Source organism: Nannospalax galili, unplaced genomic scaffold (assembly GCF_000622305.1).
Source record: "Nannospalax galili isolate Female #2095 unplaced genomic scaffold, S.galili_v1.0 scaffold104, whole genome shotgun sequence".
NCBI lineage: Eukaryota > Metazoa > Chordata > Mammalia > Rodentia > Spalacidae > Nannospalax > Nannospalax galili.
This window is the reverse complement of record NW_008353596.1, coordinates 3,147,586-3,171,782: the sequence shown is the minus strand read 5'-3', so window position 1 is coordinate 3,171,782 and position 24,197 is coordinate 3,147,586. Positions and strand designations below refer to the sequence as shown.

Genomic DNA, 24,197 nt, shown 5'->3' with positions numbered 1-24,197 from the left:
ATATAGTGAGCAGGTCTGGGAGCAAAGGGTAGAAATGGTGATGACTTCGGGTTGCCATATGCAGATAATGCCATCCAGGGAGTCAGGTGTCCGGAGTGGCCCTCGCTCCCACAGAGACATTAATGCAGTTTTTCTTATAGTTGTAGATACTTTGCACAAACACAGCTTTCAGAGTCACTCCAGCACTGGTGATTTCTCAGCATAACTAGCCCAAAACCTGCCAGAAATGTCTATCTTGAGTGACATATTCTGGCTTCCCACACTCACATTTTGTGATGGTATACCCTTAGCCCCCATCAGGGTCTAGAAGTGTCTTGGACAGGGATGCTTGGAGAGGGCCAGGTGGGAGGTGGGAGGTAAGGATCATCAATAGCAGCCACGGAACAGAGATGCCTGGGGTTGCTGAGCACCCCTGAGACTGCTGTGTTGCTGCTGTAACTTCGGGATCATTGATATTCTTCCTGTAGATGACTAGAGCTGAGGGGACACGGACCTCACCTTTGAGAGCTTATACAGGGAATAGAGGGAGCCAGATCTAAGTGGGTGTTTAAGGCTGCACAAAAAGTTAACAAAAAAAGAATAAGAGGCTGGGTGTGCTGGCGCACACCTTTAATCCCAGCACTCGGGAGGCAGAGGCAGGCGGATCTCTGTGAGTTCATGGCCAACCTGGTCCACATAGTGAGTTCCAGAACAGCTGGGGCTACAGGGAGACCGTGTCTCAAAAAGACAAAAATAATAATAATAAGCTGCCAGAGAAGTGTGGGAAAAGGCGGGGGGCGGGGGGACACCAAGTCGGTGTGGCATCAGATGACTGGGGAAGCTTCCAGAAGAACCAATGCCCCTGAGCCAACAGCTGCTGGGAGGTAGCCTCTCTTGATGGGACCCTCTTCCATCAGCTGTCCACGTGACTCACTTCCCCTGCCTTAGTCACATCTCACCCAATGAAGCCAATGCTGACCACTCTTGTTAATATTACACATCTGCCCTCAACCCCAGATGCCTGTAGGGTGCTCCACTTTCCCCCAAGGAGCTTCCGGTTCTTTCTTGGTATCATGAGAACGGTTTCAGGATGGTGTACCAGTGTCTAAACCATGTGTACTCTTGTGTACACTTTGTCTCTGGATGATGCAGCATACCTAAGGCCATGTAGATGCTGTGGAAATTCTGGTTATGCTGCATTACTCAGAGGGTAATAACAAGTCCACATATATGATTATTTTTTATTCAAAGTTGGTTGAATCTACAGATCCAGGGCCCAAGGATACAGAAGACCATCTTCATTGTCCGACATAATGACTTATTTCACTTGTAAATCATCTATCATCTGCTCCCCTCCACCACATAACACGGGCTCCACGACACAGGGCATCTTTACTTTTGTTCACTGTGTATCCCTAACGCATAGATTGGCATGCAGTAGGTGCTTAGCAAACATCTATTGAACAAACCCCTTGAAGGGTATTCTATATTTTTAACTCCATTCTTCTTGGTAAATAAAAATGCAGTATATGAGCTTGCCTGGAGGTTAACTGAAAACTAAGGGCACCTTACAGAGCATATCCCTAAACCAAAACATAGGCAAGCTTTGTTTTAAGGAACGATGAGAAACTTTCCATGGGTCAGTAGAGACATCAGGCCTCACAAGAGTGCAGAAAGTGTGGACACTGCCCCCTCATGGCTAGGATGGAAGGTTGCGTTCTACGCAGACAACGGCTGAGGAAGACAAGCTGGGTGGCTAAGATGTGTTCCTGATGACATTTCAAAATAGGTCAAACCCAACTCTATTTTCAGGAGGCAACTGAAAGAAATGAAGTATGGAAGGGAGAATTTTTGGGGAGTACAGAGCCCACACATTTCCATACTGTGAGGATGCTGACAATTAGTGGGAAGGAGTAAAGAGAAATGTTAAGACAAGAAAAATCCTCCATGATAGGAGCCACCTGCTGCACTTACAGCTGGAATCTGAGTGGGAATTTCCCATCAGCGCTTTATTCTCAGCAGTAATTTGACTATAAATAAGACACATGTGTACAATTTGCACCAAGCGTCTTTTGAGGCCAAGAATTGAGTGTGTGTGTGTGTGTGTGTGTGCACGCGCGCACATGCAGGAATTCCTCCTAGACACACCTTATCTGTGGTTTTGCTTTCCACAGTCGACTACAGCCTGAAAATATTAAATGGAAAATTTCAGAACTGAATAGTTCATGGGTCTTAAATTGCCCACCATGCTTAGTAGATGTCCTATTAACTTTCTACTGCCATGGTAAAACACTGACCAAAGGCAGCTTGGGGAAGAAAGGGTTTATTTGGCTTACACTTCCATGCCACAGTTCATCATTGAGAAGCCAAGGCAGGAACTCAAGCAGAGACCCTGGAGGAATGCTGCTCACTGGCTTGTTCAGTTACCCTCCTTACACAATGCAGGCCCAGCTGCCCAGGGATGACAATGCCTACAGTGGGTTGGCCCCTCCTACATCAATTAGCAATTTTAAAAATGCCTCACAGACATGCCCACAGGTCAATCAGATGGAGGAAATCCAATTGCGGCTCCCTCTTCCTAGGTGTGTTGAGTTGATAAATGAAGCTAACTGTAACAGTTAGCTCCATCCTTCCATGATGTGAACCATCCCTTTGTCCAGTGTATCCTCTATAGGCAACCCACCCACTACTCTCTTAGGTCTTCTCAATCATCAGACTAACTGCTGCAGTACATAGGATTCTATGCTAGCCCAGGTTTGAGTCATTCACTAGAGGTAGTCCAGGGCTGGAGAGATGGCTCAACGGTTTAAGAGCACTGACTGCTCTTGTACAGGATGGGGTTTGGTTACCAGCCCCCCCATATGGCGGCTAACAACTGTCTATAACTCCAGTTTCATGGGAACTGATACCCGTTTCTGGCCGCCACAGGCATTGCACACCTGGGTGCACTTACACACAAGCGGGCAAAACACACATAGAAAATAAGCCAGGTGTGGTGGTGCATGCCCATAATCCCAGCACTTGGGAGGCAAAGACAGGCGGATCTCTGAGGTCAAGGCCAGCCTGGTCTACATAGTGAGTTCCAGGACAGCTGGGGCTACAGGGAGACCCTGCTTCAAAAAGGCCAAAAATAAATAAATAAAAACAAATCCCTCCCCCCAAGTTTTTAAAAATAATGCAGGACTGCTGATACACACACACACTTTCACTTAGAATGTACTCATTAAGTCAGTCAGAGGTATACACCAATAACTTGGTCCCAAGGCAATCATCCCTTCAAAGCAGAGGTCTTAACTCATGATGTCCTCTGCTCAAACGGATCTAAACAGAACTGTCTTTACCGGGTGGCTTTTCATGCAGCTGGAGGACCCCCTCATGGCTCAGGGCTCCCAGGGTGGCAGCAGTTGAAAAGCCCACCTTAAAGCTCAGTAACGAGGGAACCATATCTGCCACTTTGTATTCGCTCTGATTCAAACTGGCTCCATCTGGACCACCACGTCCACTGTAGAAATGGGGAAACAGGCACAGCGACATAAGGCAATTTGCTCACAATTATGTGGCCTGGATAGTAAAGGCAAAGTCAAAACCAAGTGTTTAGTCAGGGTTGCAAGTTCACATTCTTTCTACCTACCTTTCTACCTCCCAAGTCCTGTGGGGCTATAGATAGAAAGGGGACTTCAGGGCTGGAGAGATGGCTCAGTGGTTAAGAGCACTGACTGCTCTTGTAGAGGACCAGGTTCAATTCCCAGCACCCACATGGTGGCTAACAACCATGGTGGCTAACAACCAGTTTCAAGGGAATCTAATACTCCATGGGCATTACACTTACGCACATGCAGACAATACACTCATATACATAAAATAAAAATAATAAAATAGAATTTTTAAAAAGACTTCAGTATGGGTCACCTGGGCCTACAGCATAAGGAGACACCAGGGCTGGCGTCATTGGGAACCTGCACCCTGGTCTCAACTTTGGCCCAGATGGGCTCTAGCTCTTCACTGGCTTCTCTGTGCTACACTTATCTGGACCTCAGAGAGAAGGGAATCAATAAGCTTAGTCCCCCCCCTCCCCCCCGACTTCCCCAGCCCCTGCCAGGCTGCAGTGGGAGAAACCTCAGCTTCACTGTTTTCAGAAGCTGTTGTGGGCTCTCCTACGGCGGCTGTTTGTGCTCACCAACTCTGTGACAGCTCACTTCTGCTGCTGCTGGAGGGAGGCAGTCTGTCGGCTTTACCAATGCATGTGTAACATCTGGCAATGTCTAGGAGGCAGCCTGTGGCAGCTGCTCAACAATTCTTTAATAATTTTTCACTTATGGGGGTAGGGGGACACAATGTCACAGCTCATATAGAGGACAGAGGACAACTTGCTGGAGTCAGTTCTCTCCTTCCAGCATGCAGGTCCTGGGAATGGACCAGCTCACATTGTTGGGCTTGGTGGTGAGTGCCTTCTCACCAGCCACTGTGCCATCTCACCAGCTGTTGAATGAATGAATCTAAATTCGTGTCCTAGAAATCAGAACATCAAGAGGCACACACACTCTGAGAGGTATCTTGTAAAATTAGACGAACTTCATTTTATTAAACACAATCAAGTTTATTCCGGGAATGGCCATAAGTTTTCACCCTCTCTCCCCTCCACCAGACATGGCACTTATACCTCAGCCTCAGTAGGACAAGGAGGGGGAGGAGCATCAAATCCCAGGCTTGAAGTGTTCTATGTGAGAGCCAAAGTGCTTGACAGCTGGGTGAGCGTGGAGGCCCTTGGTCCCGTAGGCGACCCTGTTGTCCACTTGTCCACTGCTCTAACATTTTCCAAGCCAGTCACTTGCAGAAAACTAGGGAGTTGTGTTTCCTTCCATCCAACCCACTGAGCAACAGGAGCAAACTGGGAAGTGCAGCTTAGTCTGGCAGCCTGGCCAGCCCTTGAGAGCCTGGACAGATCCTGAATCAGGGGTGCCAGGGACCAAAGCTCACCCCTCTCATCTTACAAAAATGGAAAGAGGCGTTTTTTCACAATATAGAGAACTGTAGCAAGGAAAAGGGCCAGAGCGAGGAAGATAAGCAGTTTGTCTGTCAGTTCTCGGCGCTTGTATTTTGTGATGAGCTTCCGGCCCAGCTGGATTGTCCCAGACATGGACTTAAATTCTTCATTTGCATTCAGGATAGTTCGTGAAGAGTTGACTGAAATAGAAGAGGAAGAGAGCCTGACTCAGAATGTAGCCTAGCCGCCAGAGCTCGATCTGCTGGCTGGCTGTCAACGAGGCCTGCATTCTAAAGGCCAGTGGCTCTGAGCCAAGGCAGGTATGGATGCAGACCACCCAGAGGAGCACATCGAACAAGGACCTAACAGGGCTGGCTCATCCAGTGCGACGTCCGTCTAGGAGCTCCTGAACACGGACAGTGGAAGGAGAAAGCTGGCTCACTAGCCACTAGCCTCAGGTCTTGGAAGCAGAGGTGCAGTGCTGAGAGGAGCCAAGAGCAAGGGACTGACATGGGTGGCGGAGGATGGGCGATGCAAGGCCTGTGACAGAGAGGGGGCTGGGAGGCTCCAGCACTTTCTATCTGTGAGGTGTGGCACATCCTAAGTATCTACTGGTTAGACCTGCTCTTTGTAGGACCACATGGGTTCTGACACAAGCTTTCCCATATACCAGCCCTTCAGGACCAGGACACAAGTGTGATACCAAACCCCAGTCACTGTGTGACACCTAAGAGCCCTGTGTCCCACGAGGGCTTACTGTGCTCAGCCAAACATACTTGTGAGCACAGGTATCTGAGTCTGACACTTGGGCAAAGGTCTATCTTTCCAGGTTCTCCACAGAGCACAGGAATATCCAGTGTGAATGCAGAGAGCACGAAGGCAAAGTGGACGGGCGTCTGCTTCCACGTGTTTAAGAAAAGGGTTTTATAATGCTTCGTTTGCTTGTGATAATGCCTGAAGTATCTCAGAGGACAGAAAAGGAACTGGTAACAGGAGTGACCTCTGGGAAGTAGATCTAAGGGCCAGGGCCAGAGGTAGGGGCAGGTGGAGGTCAGAAGGGAAAGTTGTCTTTTTTATATTCTTTCCGTACTATTTTCTTTTTAATATTTTATTATTTTTATTTTATGTGTATGAGTCTATTGCCTACATGTAGGTTAAGTGCACCCGTGTTGTGCAATGCCCACGGAGGACGGAAGAGGCTGTCGGATCCCCTGGAACTGGAGTTATGGACAGCTGTTAGCTGCCATTTGGGTGCTGGGATTCGAACCCGGGTCTTCTGCAAGAACAAACAGTGTTCTTAACCACTGAGCCATCTCTCCAGCCCCTCTTTCTGTACTATTAAATATGGGTGTTTAAATTTTTTATGTGTATGAGTGTTTTGCCTGCATGTATATAAGTGCAGCCATGAATACAATGCCAGCAGAGGCCAGAAAAGGGCATCGGATCTGAACTGGAGTTCGCCATGTGGGTGCTGGGAATCAAACTTGGGTCCTCTGCAAGAGCAATCAGTGCTCTTAACTGCCGAGCCATCTCTCTAGCCCCTAAACGTTTTTTTAAAATTGATTACTTTGAGGGTTTGGGGGAGCATGTGCCACATGCGTATACAGTTCTGAAAACTTACAGGAGTTAAGTTTTCTTCTACCACGTGACTTGCAGGGATTGAACTCAGGTCAAGCTTGGTAGCAAGTGCCTTTACCCACTGAGCCATCTTACCTGTCCTAAACGTCACTGTTTTGAAATGACAATATATATGGCTCCCAAGTAGGTAAAATGTGATTAATACAGGGACTGGAGAGATGGCTCAACAGTTAAGAGATCCAGTGGATCTGACACCCTCTCTGACCTCCTCAGGCATTGGATGACAAGGGTGCCCTTACATATATGCAGGCAATATTCATATACATAAAGTAAAAATAATAGATAAAATATGTTTTATACTTCCATTCTAGAGTGCTTACCACACATGCACAAGGCCAGCCCTGGGTTTCAACCTTAGCTCCCCTAAAACTGTGTGTGGGAGCACACCTGTAATCTTAACACTTGGGAGGTAGAGGCAGGAAGATGAGAAGTTCAAGGTCATCCCCAACTACATAGGGAGTTTGAGGCCTGCTTGGGCTACTTTGGCTCCTGGTCAAAAAAAGAAAGAACACCTGGGCCTGGTGTGCACACCTTTAATCCCAGAAGCTAACAACTGTCTGTAACTCCAGTTCCAGGGAATCTCATACCCTTTTCTGGCCTCCAAGGGCACTGCATGACATGCTCATACACATAAAAATTAAAATAATAAATATTTTAAAAAAATAAAAAATAGCCGGGCATGGTGGCACATGCCTTTAATCCCAGCACTTGGGAGGCAGAGGCAGGTGGATCTCTGTGAGTTCCAGGCCAGCTGGGGCTACAATGAGACCCTGTCTCCAAAAAAAAAAAAAAAAAAAAAAAAATCAAAAAAAAAAGAAAAAATAATTTCTACTGTTAATTGCATATTGAAATAGTAATATTTTACATGTAATGGGTTAAATAAAGGCATCAAAATTACTTCATAATTTTTTAAACTTTTTATAACATACCTACTAGAAAATTTGGTGTTACATATATAGATCCCATTTTATCTTTTTTATTTTTATTTTTTGTTTGTTTTTTTTTGTTTGTTTTATTGACCCGGTCTCCCATAGCCCTAGCCTGCCTGGAACTCACTATGTAGACCAGGCTGGACTCCATCTCACAGAGATCCTCCTGCCTCTGGCTCTCTAATGCTGGGATTAAAGGCATGTGCCACCATTCTAGGCATTTTTTTTTTTAATAATAATAATAAATATTGTTAAAAAAATCTTTTTTGCGATAGGGTCTCACTGTAGTCCTAGCTAGCTTTGAACTCATTGTGGAGATCAGGCCTGCCTCTGCCTCCCAAGTGCTGGGATTAAAGGAATGCGTCACCACGCGGGAAAGGGTTAAGAACTGTACCCTCCTCTTTCTTCAATAGCTTTCTTCTACCAAATGTGTACACAAGAGCAACCATCACACTGTGGCCTTCTCCACATCTCAGAAACTGTCAGCATTTGACAGTGCTAGGGATGGAGCCCAAGACCTTGAGCATGGAGCCCGCTCTACTGCTGACTTTCCAGCTCACCATCAGCACCTGTGTATCATTCTTGCCCACATCAATTGTATCGTCCTGCCTCAAGAGCCCAGCTGTCTCCCTAATCCTCGCCCCTTCTCACTTTCCCAAGGTGCACGTACAGGCCAAGGGCAAGCAGACTTGGAAGATGAGACTAAGCGTTCCACAAGTTTCAAATGCACAAGTGACCTTGGGTTGCTGGTATGTTTTCCTTTCAAGTCTGCTTGTTTGAATAATGCAATGAAAAAAAAACTGTTTCAAAAGTACAGATAGTTTTAGGAGTGATTACAGTATTATTTTCTGGGTGTTTTGTTGTTTGTTTCCTCCAAAGAGATCTTATAATTTTATTATTATCTCTTAGAGAGCTGTGTTGCACTACTTTCATGGGTGACGTCTGGGTGGAGGGTGGAGGAAGGGCTGTGAGCTGACCCGTCAGCCACGGAAGCAAGGTGACAGGGTCAAGAACTAACCACGCCACACCCTCTACTTTGGCCAACATGTGAAGTTTTACAGAGTAAGCTACTTTTTTGTTTTCCTACACTGAAGGACCCTAGAGATCAAATTCTCTAACAAGACACCACAGGAGAGGTCTTTGCAAGAACTGGGTGGTCCCAAGCAGCCTCTGCATGGTACATTTAAGAGAAACTCTCAGCAAGTAACTCGGTAGAATACAAGGATAAACAAGTCTTAATGGTCTTGTCAGTGGTGACAACCCCAAATCTGCCTGGCAATACCAGATCCAAGAGCCCTTGCTAAAAGCCAGACTCACAGGCCCCTTGCCTAGTGCTGCTGACACTGCCTCCAGAAAGGCCTAGGATCTCTGCTCTTCTCTGCCCCAGCAATGTTTCCACCAGCAAGCACTATGGCACACACTGTGTCTAGTACAATGCAACAACGGAAAGGAGAGACAAGAGCAGCACAGACCACCCTGGCTCAGAACAAGCTGTCTCATTCACTGTCTCCTGAGCGAGATGCCTCACAGGCTGGGAAGCGTGGGTACAGAGCTGGAGGAGCAAGGTTCCAGGACAGGCATTCTGAGCAGCCTTCCCGGAAGAGCTTTCAATGCCTTACCTAGAGTCTGCATGGCCTCTTCACTCTGCTGGACCTGCTGTGACATCATCCTACTGATCCCCATGAGGCTCTCTGTGATGGCACTAGACGTGTGGGCCAGGCTCTCTTTGGTGGTTTTCCTAGACATCCAGAGGAAGGAGGAATATCAACCAAAGTCTTGCTTTGAGAAAGCACCATTTTTTTAACCTATCACATTAGTACTTTTTAATATTTTATTTTTATTTTATGTGTAAGAATACACTGCCCATACTATGTGTAAGTGCACCCATGTTGTTGTCCAGTGCCCTCGGAGGTCAGAAGAGCGTGTCACACTCCTTGGAACTGGAGTTAGGACAGTTGTTAGCTGTCATGTGGGTGTTGGGAATTGAACCTGGATCCTCTGCAAGAGCAGCCAGTGCTCTTAACTGCTGAGCCATCTCTCCAGCCCAGTACATTTTTATTCTTGCTTTGAGACAGCTCAGGCTGGCCTAGAAAGCACAAGCCTCCAGCCTCCTCCTCCTAAGGGCTAGGATTACAGGTGTGCACCACCACGCACACATTTCTTAAATAACCATAGCCAATGGGTCAAGGATGGACCCAGACCCAACTCTGGAGACAGTGAGTAGGAATGGAAATGGTGCTGCTGCCTGCAAAGCAATGTGCAGCAAGTGCTCAGAGCCTGAAGCTTCGACTCCTTCCAGAGACAACTCCAAAGTGACCATGCCAAGGCCTGCCCTGAGCATCTCAAGAGGCTGGAAAACTAGAAATGCAAACACCCGCAAACAAAATTAGCCAATACAATGAAATACCTTGTGTGCACTTTAAATGGGAAGGGTGGGGAGGGAGGATAAGACAGGGAGAGAAAGAGGAGACATAAATAGTGCCTAGCTAGTATAAAAAACCATGGAGAATCGTATTAGTCCAAAAACCTCCTGAAAAATTACACATACAGTATCCCTACATGAGTCCATGAGTATAGCTGAAGGCTACATAACAAGAAACAGTGCCAGACCGGAGAAACCTTCCTTTGAGTTCTTGGCCAGGGTGGTCCAAGAGACTCCCCAAATTATACAGGCTATTGCCACAGTCCTTGATTCCCTCCCAGAACTTGATGGTAAGACCCTATTGCTGAAGACAGGACATACTTTGAACACAGAATTTGGAGCAATGGAGCTGGAACTGACCTTGAAGCCACCTCCCCTGAAGGCTAGCTCTCATAGCTTTGGAGAGCACTATGCAAGCTCTAAGGGAGAACATCAATCAGTGGTCCACCCCAGCTTCAAGGCCTAAACCACATCAATGACCAGCACAGCAAATGACATTGGTGCAGTAGTGGCACTTTTATCTTGGGGGTAATCAGCAGCTACCTAATTGGTCTTAAAGCCCACTCAGTGGGAGGAAACTCATGTGTGGTACCGTAAACCTAGCCAAACACACATAGCTGGAGAGGTCATAAATCTTAGAGAAAACCCAAGGCTCTCATATCCTTAGACAAATGTAATTTTTTACTGTGTGCAAAATACGGATCCTAAAATTTACGGACAAGTATCCCAGTCACCACCCATCAAAGTAGCTTCTTTTTCAACAGACAGATTATTACAGAGTTACAACCACTAGTCATACACAGAGATTCTCTGTGAACTGCTCAAACTTAAGTGGCACATCTAGGATGCAACCTCTACACCTAAGACTCACGGAACATAGAACACGGGATGAAGAGAACACTAATGCATCCTTCAGTTCTCATCAGTGAAGCTCCCTCATGCAACAGAGGGCCTCGTGCAAAAGGCCACAAATGGCCAAAACGCAGAGAATAAGAGTCGGCAGAGTGTGGTCCTTCGACAGGACTCCTATATTGAGGTCCACCCACCCAGGCCTCAGGGACTTTTGTGGAAGAGGGAGCAGAAAGATAGTAAGAGCTATCCAGGGAGGAGGTACATGACCATACAGAAATAGTCCTACAGGTGCCAGGGACCCTTCTCATATGAACCTACAGCAATGATGTCAGCATGAACAAGACCCATGCAAACTTAGGCAGACAAAAGCCCAGCACAGAACTGTGGAAATGAACAGCAAGCCCCAATCTTAGTCTAAAAATTATTGGCAGCAGATTATTGCTGGGTGAGGAAGAGCTGATCTTCTTGAAGGGAGAGACTCTAGATAGGCTGACTAAACCCCAGTGGATGAACTTGCACTGAGGGGCATTTCGGGACACTAATTTTACATAATAGGCCTTAATATAAATGAGAACGTATGAACTCCTGTGGGGGGGCTATGGGAGGGCGCCAAAGGGGAAGGGGGTATGGGTATAAAGATGATTTTATGTATGAAATATACAAAAATTAAAAAAATAAAATAAAAGAGCTGGGCATGGGGGTGCATGCCTTTAATCCCAGCACTGAGGCAGAGGCAGGCAGATCTCTGAGTTCAAGGGCAGCCTGGGGTCTACACAGTGAGTTCCAGGTCAGCTGGGAGACCCTGGCTCAAAAAGACCAAAAAAAAAGATATTAAGGATGACAGGCTGTAGCTCAGTGGTAGAGCACTTTTCCCTCACACATGAGTCTCTAGGTTCAATCTGCACTACTATAAAAAAAAATTAATTAGGACTGTGAATGTAGTTCAGTTGACAGAGTGCTTGCCTAACATGCAAGAAGCCCTGAGTTGAATCCCCAACAGGGCACAAACTTGGTGTGGTAGTATACACTTGTAAGGTCAGAAGGTCAAGGTCATTCTTGGCTACATAGTAAATATGAGGTCAGCCTAGAATATAGGAGGTCCTGCCTCCAAAAAATTATTTTTATAAAAACATAAAGTACATAGCCTGGTGTGGTGGCGCATGCCTTTAATCCCAGCACTCGGGAGGCAGAGGCAGGCGGATCTCTGTGAGTTCAAGGCCAGCCTGGTCTACATAGTGAGTTCCAGGACAGCTGGGGCTACAGGGAGACCCTGTCTCAAAAAGACCAAAAAAACAAACAAAAAAAAAACCCATAAAGTACAAATGTTTTGTTGAGAACAAGAGGGGGCTCCCTACAAGGTTTGCCTCATACCAGTGATTCCCTCTTCTGATATTAGAGCCCAGAAGGAAAAGATCAGATACCTTTGCCTTAAGGAATCTCCTCCGTGGAGAAGCTCTGCTTTCTCAAGATTGTCGATGGCAATTTTGCAGGTAAGATTGGCTTTCCTCCAAGAAGTCTGATTGCTGGAAAAGGAAAAGTCGAAGTCAGACTCTGGCGTCTCCACAGCTCTTTCACCCTTCTTGGTATAGACTAGAGTCCAACCCCACCTCCCACCACTTTCTCTTCTTGGTTACTCTGATAACTGCTCTAGCTCAGGCCTTAACATCTCTCCAGGATGTCTGTCACGGTCCCTCTCCAGCTAGACCACTAGGGAAACATGGGCATGGCACTCTGCCAACATAATGACCCACAATGGTTCCAGGTTTCCAGCTAGCATCCAGCCCCCTCCCCTAAGTTAAGCCTACAAGGTGCCATTCTGTTAAGTGACCTTTGTGGCTTCACTGCTCTGTCAAGTGATCTCTGTGGCTTCACTGCTCTGACATGTATCCTGGTGGTCCTCAAAAGCCATGCCTTACTACCCTATCATCCCTCCACAGTCCTAGAAAAACATGCCTGACCTTCAGTGGCTTGATGAATACATGCTATTAGAGGTTAAAAGATCAAAAAAACAATCTTTCTCAACACTTCTCCAAGATTTGCTATTTTTTACATCTGTAGGCAATACAAACATCACTTGGGGCACGACTGCTCTAGCACATTCTTCACCTTCTCCTCTGCAAGGGACACTGGTGAGCAGCAACTTCAGATTAGCAATACATTCTTTACTGACAAACTCGAATAAGCCAATTATATCCCTCTGAGAATCAAACCCACGCTCTGGAACTCATACAGTCAGGTCAATTCAACTGTGCTAAGCCCTGGACGTACTAAAAATTTACAATAGAAGCCAGGCATAGTGGCACGTGCCTTTAACCCCATCACTCAGGAGGCAGAGGCAGGCAGATCTCTGAGTTTGAGGCCAACCTGGCCTACATGAGTGCCAGGCTAGCTGAAGCTACAGGGAGACCCTATCTCAAAAAAGAAAAAGTTTACGGGGCTGGAGAGATGGCTCAGTAGTTAAGAGCACTGATTGCTCTTGTAGAGGACCCGGGTTTAATTCCCAGCATCCACATGGCAGTTACGAACCATCCTTAAGTCCAGTTCCAGGGGAATCCAAAGCCCTCCTCTGACCTCTGAGGCATTGCACAACACAGGTGCACTCACATACATTCAGGCAATACACTCATACACATCAAATAAAAATAATAAAATATATATTTTTTTAATTTACAACAGAAAAAAGTACAAAATTTACATCAACTAATAGGCTGGTGACCGTTCTCTCCATCTACCTTTACAACGGCTCCAGGGATTGAACTCAGATTGTCAGGCTTGTTTAGCAAACTTTCACCTGATGAGCCACCTCACTGGGGCACAGACTGGGCTTGCTTTGTACTAGCACCTCTATGCTGAAGGTCCTCAACTGGGCTCTCAGATGCCTGGAGAGCACCTGCTGCGCCATTTCATTCCTGCCATTTAAAAGACACAACCCCATCTTCAAACTGTACATAATGGTGTTTTGCAAGGCCCAAGGATGCTGAGATGACCAAGTGGCAGTGGCTGCCCTCAAGGAGCTCACATTGGGGAGAAAAGTAAGCAATACTGTATGGTATGACAAGCCTGGTAAGCCAACAAACACAACTATGGTTTCAACACAGAGCTGCTGAAGGATTCATTTCCTGCTTTCTCTCCTCAGACTTGCAATGCCACATCGTAAACAGCCATATTTAGTTTACGCCACACTAAGCTGACAAGGCTTGGTTAACTTACTACACCCCAGACAAGGCTCCCAGCTAGTGCATGATTATGATCTGAGTACCTGTGGTGGTACAAAAAGTTATCACCAATGAGCCAGTCTTTAGGACGCCACTTGCCATGCATGCCCACCCTGCTCCCACTGGCCTGCGCCACTCATCCCAGTGTCTGTCAGTTAGTCCTCTCCGATCTGCTGGGTGTTATTCACCAGCTACCATTAGTGAGACTGGGGGTGGATAATTACCCATCTTACGAGCAAACAGAACATGAAGTCCCTGCCATACCCGCCACTCACAAAATTTTTAAAAACCTCAGTTATATTACATACAATATGTTAACTATACAAACATAAACAATGTAAAGTAGGCAGAACACCAACAGTCCATGCAGACTCTGTCCCTCCTTCCTCCATCTGAGAATGACTGATCCAGAGAACTGCTAGCCTATGTATGTTAATGACACAACTGCATTATCATTGTCAGGCTTATCAGACAGATACAGGTACAAACATCAGTGAGCAAGTGACCTGGCAAAGGCGGCTGGAAGGCCAGGTCCTGCCTACCTAAGCATCTGCTTTTTGTGATTCTCCACTGCCTGAAGTAGAAGCTGCTTCTCCGACTCTTTGTCTTGCTCCCTCGCTGACTGCTCAAGCTCCTTGGAGGAGAAAACAGCTCTGTGTTAGCCAGTACCAAAACCCAAGAGCACTTCTGTTTCTAGCAAGGACACACAAAAGCAACCACAACACCCTTTTATAACAGGCACTTAGGAATTCTAGGCAACATGTAATACATACCCTTTTAAAAAATATTTATAGTGTACCCATGTTGTGCAGTGCCCTTGGAGGCCAGAAGAGGGTGTTGGATCCCCTGGAATTGAAATTACAGATGGCTGTTAGCTGCCATGTGGGTGCTGGGAATCTAACCTGGGTCCTCTGCAGGAGCAGCCAGTGCTCTTTACTGCTGAGCCATCTCTCCAGCCCCATATCCATTTTGTTGTTGTTGTTGTTGTTTGAGACAGAGTCTCCCTGTAGCCCCAACTGGCCTGGAACTAACTTTGTAGACCAGGCTGACCTCGATCTCACAGAGATCTGCCAGCCTCAGTGCATGTGCCACCATACTCGGCACATGCCGTCTTAAATACATAGCCAAGTTTGCAAGAAAGTGAGGAAAATCTTAGAGGCCCAAAAATGAGCAGCACACTAAGAGCTGGAGCAATGAGCCTATGAGCAATGACTGGCTGCCTTAGCTGGAGCAGGAGCTGCTGCTATAAAGCCTTGGGCTGCCTGAGACCAAAGGGAAAAAACACAAAATATGAGCCCACTGACCACACGTCAACCCCATTACATGTTTCCAAATGCTATCTCTCTGTCTGGTCCATCAGAGGCTTGTTACTAACAAGTCTGAGGGTTTGCGCTCATACATGAACAGAAGACTGAAGCCTGAGGCCATCTGAGGCTGAGCACTGGAACTGAGAGCATCACAAATCCAGGACCCAGTGAGGCCTAGGATAGTGTCCATTAACTAGCAGAGTGAGAATGAACACATCTTGGGTGTTTGGGGGTGGGATGGGATAGGGGGAGCATTATGGACTCTGAATAGAAGGGCTTAAAAAAATCTGCCAAGAATTTATAACCTGAGAGCAACATTCCCACTAACATGAGGCTGACACCCATCACACACACAAGCACAGCATAGAAAAGCTAACACTTCCTCCAAAGTCACATGCCTAAATCAGTGAGGAGATGGAGGCAGAAAGAGAATACAGTATGTGTATGTGTATACAAACACTATATGCAGTATAGCATAACATTCATATACTGTACACTGCATAGTAAATACAGCATTACAATACTATGTATATATAGTACAATCACAGTGCAAAAACTCTAAAGTCAACTCCAGTGGTGGAAAGCATGTATTCTCAAGACTGCCCTTGAAAATCCTCTAGGCAGGCAACAGACAAGAAGCATACTGCTTCTTAGCTGTCTAGTTCTCCAGCTTTTTTGCCAGCTTGGGAACAGACTGCCTCCATCTGCTAAGCAGCAGTAGAGCTGTTGGCTGGCTTTGGGAGGAATGTCAACTGAAAAGTGCACATCTGCACCACATGCTGAGAAAGCAGGTGCCTCCAGACCTCACCAGGGATGGGCAGATCCACAGCACCATCCCCAAGGGCGCAGCAGGGGAAGTGTCTCTGCTATTCCCATGGTCCCTGCTCACTCCAGTGACCAGAGACAGCACATGTACCAGAGTTAAAGTCAGGTGTGATGATGATCAAAATTACAGCATGGAAAACACCCAGGACACGCTGGTGATGGACTCAAACAGGGGATGAGTACATGGGTGGGTAAGTAGTAAGTGACCTCAGCATTTTCAGGTTGCAAAATTCCAACCCTTATTTGGTCTCCTCACTTACAGCTGAAAAGCAGTTAGTCCAGCTGCCTCACTGTAGAAATGTTTACCATCCCTCCAGCTGGTGTGTGAAGAACTGCTCAGTTCTCAAGCAGAGGCTATGACAGGACCCAGCCCCATCACTGTTGGCCTCTCTCAGTATCTTGGTTCCGCCATCACCTTTACCTGTATCCTGTGACGTAACTGTTGAAACTTCTCTTTCACTTTGGTGTTCAGTTCAGTGAGTGCGCTTAAGGGTCCTGAACAATCTCGAATATCCTAGAAGACAATGAAGAGATAAGGGGCCTTTCTCCAGTCAATGAAATGAAATGACATCATTTGTACAGGAAAAAAGTTGACTTAGACTATAACTAGGGTTGGCCTAACTTTAACTCACAATGAGCATTGCTGTTTTCCTCTACAACAGAAGCAAAAACATTATCACTTTTAGTTTTCTCATTCCTTTCAGATTAATGTTGGGCAGGATATGAAGAACAGGCTCACTGTAGCCGGGCAGTAGAGCACCTGCACAGCACATTTGAGGCCCGGGGCTCCATGGCCAATAACACACACACATACACACACAGGATATGTATGAATAGATACATAGATAGATATGACTCTTCCTTGACCTAATTATTAGTCCCTGAAAGTTTAACAAAGTGTTATTCAGCCAGTAAGAAAGGCTTAAGAAGCTTATGCCTTGAAGAATGGACATCCAAGAGACACTGTAACTTTAGGCCCTTTAACTTGAAAATCATGATGTTTAAATTCCTGGCACTATGTAACAAGCTTAACTTAGTCTGATTTTACAGACCATCTGTTGTAAGTCACAATGTTTATAGACATGCTTAAAGGCTGAGAATTTGTTTCTGGAAAGAAATTCAGAATTACTGGGGCCAAGCTCTCTAGATCCAGACTATGAATATTCAAATACTGGTTACAGCAACTTACTAGCTGTGCAATTTTGGAAAAGTTACTTACGTTCTCTGTGCCCATTCTTTCATCACCTCACCTCAAGATCATATATCCACATAAAGCACTTAGCAGAGCAGCTGGAACACCGTGAGAATGCAATGTATCAGTTAGGAGTGATCACTCTCATTAGCAATCACAAATACTACTACAGGGTACAAAAGGGGACCTAGGTAACTCAGGTCATGTAAAAACATAATTTTTCTTTTCGTTTTTAAGTCTTGGGTGTAATATTTTATTTTTTGAGACAGGATCACTCTATGCAGTCTAGGCAGGCCTTAAACTCATGAAACTCCTGACTCTGCTTCCTGAGTGTCGGCACCACCACACTAACAATATTCATTCTCATTCTCTCATTCAGCTCTCCACACCGGGACTCGCTAAGCCACATTCACCCTTCCATTCCCCCCCCCCCCCCCCCCCCCCCCCCCGTTCTGAGGACTGAACCCAGGGCCTTGCACATGGCTAAGCTTGAACTCTATGCAATTCCATTTGTATGAGTCCAACCTTATGTGTATTTTTCTAGAATTGGCCCAAATTACTTTGTTGTTTATAAATCTCATGAGTGAAGATGAAGAAATGTAAAGCTTAATTAAGCTACTTCATGTGCTCTCTAGCTTACTCACTAAGTCATACTTACTTGCACCAAAAAACAAACCCCTAGGTGCATGACCATATAAATAACAGTCCTACAGGTGCCTGGGACCCTTCTCATACAAACCCATAGCAATGGTGTCAGCATGCCCAAGACCCATGCAAACTTCGGCAGACAAAAACCCAGCACAGAACTGTGGAAATGAACAGCAAGCCCCAATCTTAGTCGAAGAATTATTGGCAGCTGATTACTGCTGGGTGAGGAAGAGCTGATCTTCTTGAAGGGAGAGACTCTAGATAGGCTGACTAAACCCAAGTAAATGAATTTGCACTGAGGGTCATCTCTGGATACTAACTTTACATAATACATAACTTTAAATGATAGAATGTATGAACTCCAGTGAGGAGGGCTATGGGAGGGCGCCAAAGGGGAAGGGGGTATAAAGATGATTTTATGTATGAAATACACAAAAATTCAATAAATTCTTTTTTAACCACTAATTTGGTATTCTGTGAGGCTGGTTTACCTGCGAGCACTACCCTTTTCCCCTCCCAGGCTGTCTCAACTCACTATGCAGGTGAAGATGACCTTGAACTTCTGATCTTGCCAGCCCTCCTCACAGTGCTGGTACTCCAGCCAGCACCGCCCATTCAGGTGACACTGGAACGCTGGGCTTCATGAGTGCTGGCAAACGCATCAGCTGAGCCACATTCCCAGCCCTCTCTTCACTCTTGTCACAGCTCGTGCTCTGAGTGTACAGTTAATGTCTAGTAGCATCTGTGAGACAGAGCGACGGGTGGAAAGATGGGGGGCAGGAGGGCGGAACGGGACCTGACTCCAAAGCGAGAGGCTGGACGCCAGCGACCCAGGGACCAGATCAAATGGGACTAGGGCGGAGCGATGCCGGGGAACCTTGCCCGCGGCTAACCGGAGTCGGGGGTGCTGCGGTCCGGCAGGGGTCCCGGGAAATCTGTACCTGGATCAATGCCTTCACCTCCAGGTCGAATTTGACAATCTCTTGGTTACAGATCCGGACGTGGACATCTTGAGGAACCGCCATGTTGGAGACGCCGGCTACGGCGAGCGGCGGGGCCCAGGTTTAAACGCGTTTCCGTACCGTATGCCTTCCTCCCGCTGTGCGGAGACTTGAGGATTTGTCACATGGGAAGGAAACAACCTCAACTAATAAAACGGAAAAGAGAACAGTGAATATCGCTTAGGGCTGGGGGATATAGCTAAGTTAGTGAAGGGTTTGCCTGGCATGCTACAAGACCCCGAGATCAGTCCCTGGTCCTGGGAAAAACAAAATTAAAAAACTTAAAAAAAATATTTATTATTTTTATTTTATGTGTATGAGTGTATTGCCTGCATGTAGGTAAGTGCACCCGTGTCGTGCAATGCCTGCGGAGAACAGAGAGGCCGTCGGATCCCCTGGAACTGGAGTTACTGACAGTTGTTAGCTGCCTTGTGGGTGCTGGGATTCGAACCTGGGTCTTAGATGGCTCAGCGGTCAAAAAACCTTCTCAACAGTGGTCACTTTCCCTCTTGCTGTCAGCCATTCTGCTGACTGTATTTTGCATATGAAAAAAACAGGAAGAAAAAAAAAAGGCCAGAAGTATCAATTAGAATGTCTCTGGACCCAGCCCTTGGGGGTCAGCACCAGGGATCTCTGTGAGCCAGGCCAGCTTGTTCCACATAGTGACTTCCAGCGAGCTGGGACATGGGAGACCCTGTCAAAACAAAACCAAAAATCAAAAGATCAAAAGAATATTTCTGGAAACTGCTGCAATTAATCCTTTTTTTTTTTTTTTTTTTTTTTTTTTCTTTTTCTCTCCTTGAGACAGGGTTTCCCATAGCCCCAGCTGGTTTGGAACTCAATATGTAGACCAGGTTGGCCTCGAACTCAGAGATCTGCCTCCTGAATGCTGGGACTAAAAGCCTTCGCCACCATGTTCTGCTCTTCTTTTTCTGAGACAGGTCTCCCTGAAGCCCCAGCTGGCCTGGGACTCCCCATGTAGACCATGCTGGCCTTGATATGATAAAGATCAACATGCACCACCACACCTGGGCTTCAGTTAATCTTTTATATTTCTTTAAACTTTAAATTTTTTTACTACAATGAATACGGACTGTGGAGTAAAGAGAGAAAGTATTTTTTAAGGCATAGAATTCAGTGTAGCTCATTAGAGCACCTTGAGATTATCAGTGCAACACGTGTTCTAGGGATCTAATACACAGCACTGGTAAACTGCCTTCCTTATACCTGTGTATGGCTCCTGGCAGTGTCCTTTGTATACAATTGGATTTATTATATGTATCTCATTGGAGTGGTTTTGGTTTTTTTCCTGTAGTTTTGATAGAAACAATATGAATTCAAGCCTTCAACAAAGGGTAGCTCCTTTATTTTATTATTAAATAGCCCAAGTTTCTTAGAAGGTCCTCAAGGTCACTGGCCACCTCCCCTTCCCTCTCTCCTGCCAGCCTCTGTCCTCCTGGAGGTTCTTCCGGTTCTGTAGCCTTGGAATGTGGTGTTCCCTCTTCCTGAACTGTTTTCCCCAAACTGCCTCTATACCCATACCTGTCAATTCCGAAGAAAAGTCACACACACACACACACACGCTTGGGCAGTGTGGCACAAGCCAGGCTATGTGCTTGGCCATCAATAGTCCTACAGCACTCTGCAAAGCCTCACTGTAAGGTGCTGTGTTAAATAGTTGTCAACCTGACACACCTGGGTAGAGGGACCCTCAATTGAGGAATTATGTCCATTGGATTGGCCTGTGGCCATGTCTGTGGGGCATTTGTTTAATTGTTGAGTGATGTGGGAGGGCCCCACTGTGGGTGGTGCCACCCCTGGGCAGGTGGTCCTGTATTGTCTAAGAAAGCAGGCTGAGCACAGGCCAGGGAAGCAAGCCAGTAAGCAGCATTCCTCCATGGTCTGTGCTTCAGCTCCAGCCTCCAGGTTCCATACCTGAATTCCTACCCTGACTTCCTTCAGTGATGAAGTGTGACTCGGAAGATGTAAGAAAGAATAAACCCTTTCCTCCCCAAGTTGGTTTTGGTCAGTGTTTTATCACAGCAATAGAAACTAGGACAGGTGCTCAGGACCCAGGTGCAATCTAGAATGTTGTCCATCCTACTTTAGTGTCCTCAGAGGCTGATGTGATAATCAGCAACATCATTGCATGAGGTTGTTTAGATGATTAAATGAGATAATACATGGAAAGCACAGCATGATAATGTGTTGAACTCAACGCCTGTTAGTTGCTATTCTTGCATTACCAAGCAACATATAAGTATGGGAGGTGAGGAATGAAGCAGGGCAGAAAGCAAATGTGTCAGAAATGAAGTTTCTGGCTCAAAGGACATACCCATTTCATCTTTGCTTTTTTTGAGGCAGGGTCTCATGTAGCCCAGGCTGGCCTCCCAACTGGCTACATAGCTAAGGATGACCTTGAACACTTATCTTCCTGCCACCACATCCCAAGTGCTGGGATCACAATTATTCTTAGGAGTGGTTTTATTAGTTCACACTCCCACCAGTGAAGCATAGACATGCCTATTTCCCTTAGCCCTACCAGCATGGTGTGTTAACATTGGGATTTTTATCAATCGGTTTGCTTCTAAACTATGTCTTTATTTTGCCTTTTGCATAATGAACGAGACTGGGAAATATATTTAAAAGTTATTTACATTTATTTTGCTCAGTTTTCCCCTGGGTCATTGGTCTAGTCCATGTTATTCTCCAGGAGCTCTTTATTATAATAGGAACAGCAGGAGTTGCAAAGTTCGTTTGTAGAATTTTCACCATTTATGCTTTGCAAGGTTTTGTTTTTTGTTTTTATGAGACAGGGTCTCCCTGTATCCCCAGCTGGCCTAGAACTCATTTACTATGTAGACCAGGCTGGCCTTGATCTCACAGAGATCTGCCTGCCGAGTGCTGGGATTTATGGTGTGTGCCACCGTACCCGGCCTATTCATTTTTTGGCTTTTTTTAATCTCAAAGATGATTTAAATTTTGTTTTACATAGCATTAGCAGATCTTCACTTATGACTCCTGAACTTGGGGTCTGAGCTCAAATGTCTTTCCTTATCCCCAAGGGTTTAAAAGTGCCCACATTTCCTTCTAGTGTGCTTATGCTTTTCTTACACCTGTATCCTCATTATCCATTTTGAAATCTTTTTTCAAATAGTTTTGTATTTTACCTGTAGAGTGTGTTACCTGGATGCAATGCCCAGAGGTCAGAAGAGAGCATCAGAGCCCCTGGAACTGGCGTTATAAATGGTTGTTAGCTGCCATGTGGGTGCTGGGACTCAAACCCAGGGTCCTCTGCAAGAGCAGTTGAGTGCTCTTAACTGCTGAGCCATCTCTCCAGCCCCCATTTTGAAATCTTTATTGGCTTGTGGCATGAGATACAGAACCAACTTCACATTTTCTAGGTTACTCTGTGGCTCCACACAAGAGCCCCTTACATCTTGGTTCTGGATATCACATTTGCCATGCTACAATGTCATATTTATTTGACTTGATTTCCAAACTTGCTATTCATGCAGTAAACAGCAAGTCCTGTTCAGTAGTGGCCTGTCCATTCATGCAGTAAAATGGTGTTTTTCAATTTTTTAATGTTTTAATATATGATATTAAACACCTGATATATTCTCCCCTACTCCATTGTCTTACACTCTCATTTTTTCCCTCACAAAAATTTCAGGTTTTTAGAAAGCTCTCTCAGTATGTTTTACTAGGACAACATCCCATTTGTAATATAACTAGGCACCAGCAGCTTTGACGGCTCCTGTTCAGGAATCTGCTGAATATTTACATTTGTTCAAGTTTCTTCTGTACCCTTCAGTGTTTTAATGTTTTCCTTAGATTTTGTACATTTTGTTTTTTAATCCCAGCAATACTTTAAGATTAAAAACTTTTAAAGAAACAGGTTTAACACTCAAGTCACTCTAGTATTTTGGAACCTTGACTTTGGAACCTCCCCGTATAGAACACTGGAGAAATCCCAAAGCCAGCACTGGACAGACTTTCATGCCTTTGGCTCCTCTCCCACCATGCTTCCTGTTGGAAATTCCTATGCAATCAGCAGCCTGCAGCAGCTAAAGAAAAGGGCTCTGCATGTCTACACTTTCCAATGAGACCCAATCCTACATCCTTAAGCTAGAAGCAATCTTTAAGCATCAGGTAAGATCTAAACCACAGACCCAGTCATGAATTACTCCCAACTCTAGTTTGCTCTTTTCATTAGTCTTTGTTTACTACATCTGCTAGGCTTTGGTTCTTTTGGTTTTCAGATTCTAGGCCCATTGTTTCCCTCTAACACATCCTTCCAAATACTGCCTGTGATTTGGCCTGGTAAGCAGAGGAATAATTGTCCCTGGAAGGCAGCAAAAGATTGGAGTGCAAACTGGGCCTCTGCATACTTGGCCAAGTGTAGGGCTTGTCCCTTCATCTGAGTCCTGCAAAAGGGACAAGTTCATCGGCCTCACTAGGTGCCTGAGAGTAGCAGTCGTGTGCTCACACCAGGAAAGCAAGGGCTTACAGAAGACCACCTTCATGCCTCAGGACATCAAATACCATTCTGAATCTCCTAGCTGAAATATGAGAGCACTTCCCAACTCGTGTTTTTCTTTCAAATTCTTCATTGCACTATAGCTCAAGAATTCATCTGGTAACAAAACCACTGTGAGGAAGGACACACCTCACTGGATGCCACCCATGGAAGATTTGTTTTCCAAGGACTAAACTGACCTGGCTCACCTAGCTCCTTAAAGTTCTCAGGACCATGAGAAGGGCTCCTGTGAAGAGTAGTCTCGAGAACTAAGTACTGAACTAGAAGCAGCCTATAGGGGACCATACCTAGAGTTTGCTTTTATGTGGCTCAAAAGAGGAGAAAAGGTCTGGGCTGTGAGGAATACATGCCTGTTGTGGGCAAGCATGCATGCATGCCTAGGCCTAAGGTCCACTTCAGCTGTCATTCCTCAGATGCTGTCCTCCTTTTTAGACAGGATCTCTCACTAGTTTGGAGTTCACATGTACACCACCACACCTGGCTTTTTATGTGGGTGCTGGGGACCAAGGAAAGATCCTCAGGCTTGTATGCCACATTACCAATCAAGCTCTGTTCAGCTGCTGTGTCGTCAACATGCTCCACTGAATGCTACACTTGGGGCCTTCCTTGTGGTTTCTGCCATCCTACCCACCCTCCACACTGTTGGCTGACTTGTGAAGGTC

The 24,197-nt window shown here is 45.9% G+C and overlaps 1 protein-coding gene across 4 annotated transcripts; it reads right to left on the bottom strand.

Annotated features, from left to right (window-relative positions):
* Window positions 1–4,529: 4,529 nt before the first annotated feature.
* Bnip1 (BCL2 interacting protein 1) lies at window positions 4,530–19,070 on the bottom strand. Of its 4 annotated transcripts, none has more exons than XM_029554881.1 (8): window positions 18,933–19,070; window positions 18,527–18,733; window positions 17,371–17,441; window positions 16,573–16,665; window positions 14,562–14,653; window positions 12,226–12,327; window positions 9,150–9,268; window positions 4,530–5,163 (listed from the first exon to the last, which is right to left on the bottom strand). In XM_029554881.1, exons 3-8 carry the CDS (start codon window positions 17,383–17,385, stop codon window positions 4,967–4,969), a joined length of 618 nt encoding a protein of 205 aa, XP_029410741.1. In that variant the 5' UTR covers window positions 17,386–17,441; window positions 18,527–18,733; window positions 18,933–19,070; the 3' UTR covers window positions 4,530–4,966. The 4 variants fall into 4 exon arrangements, with proteins under 4 accessions (XP_029410741.1, XP_029410742.1, XP_029410743.1 ...); XM_029554882.1 differs by having other exon boundaries at window positions 18,527–18,704; window positions 18,933–19,022; XM_029554883.1 differs by lacking the exon at window positions 18,527–18,733 and having other exon boundaries at window positions 18,933–19,037.
* Between the last annotated feature and the right edge of the window lie 5,127 nt (window positions 19,071–24,197).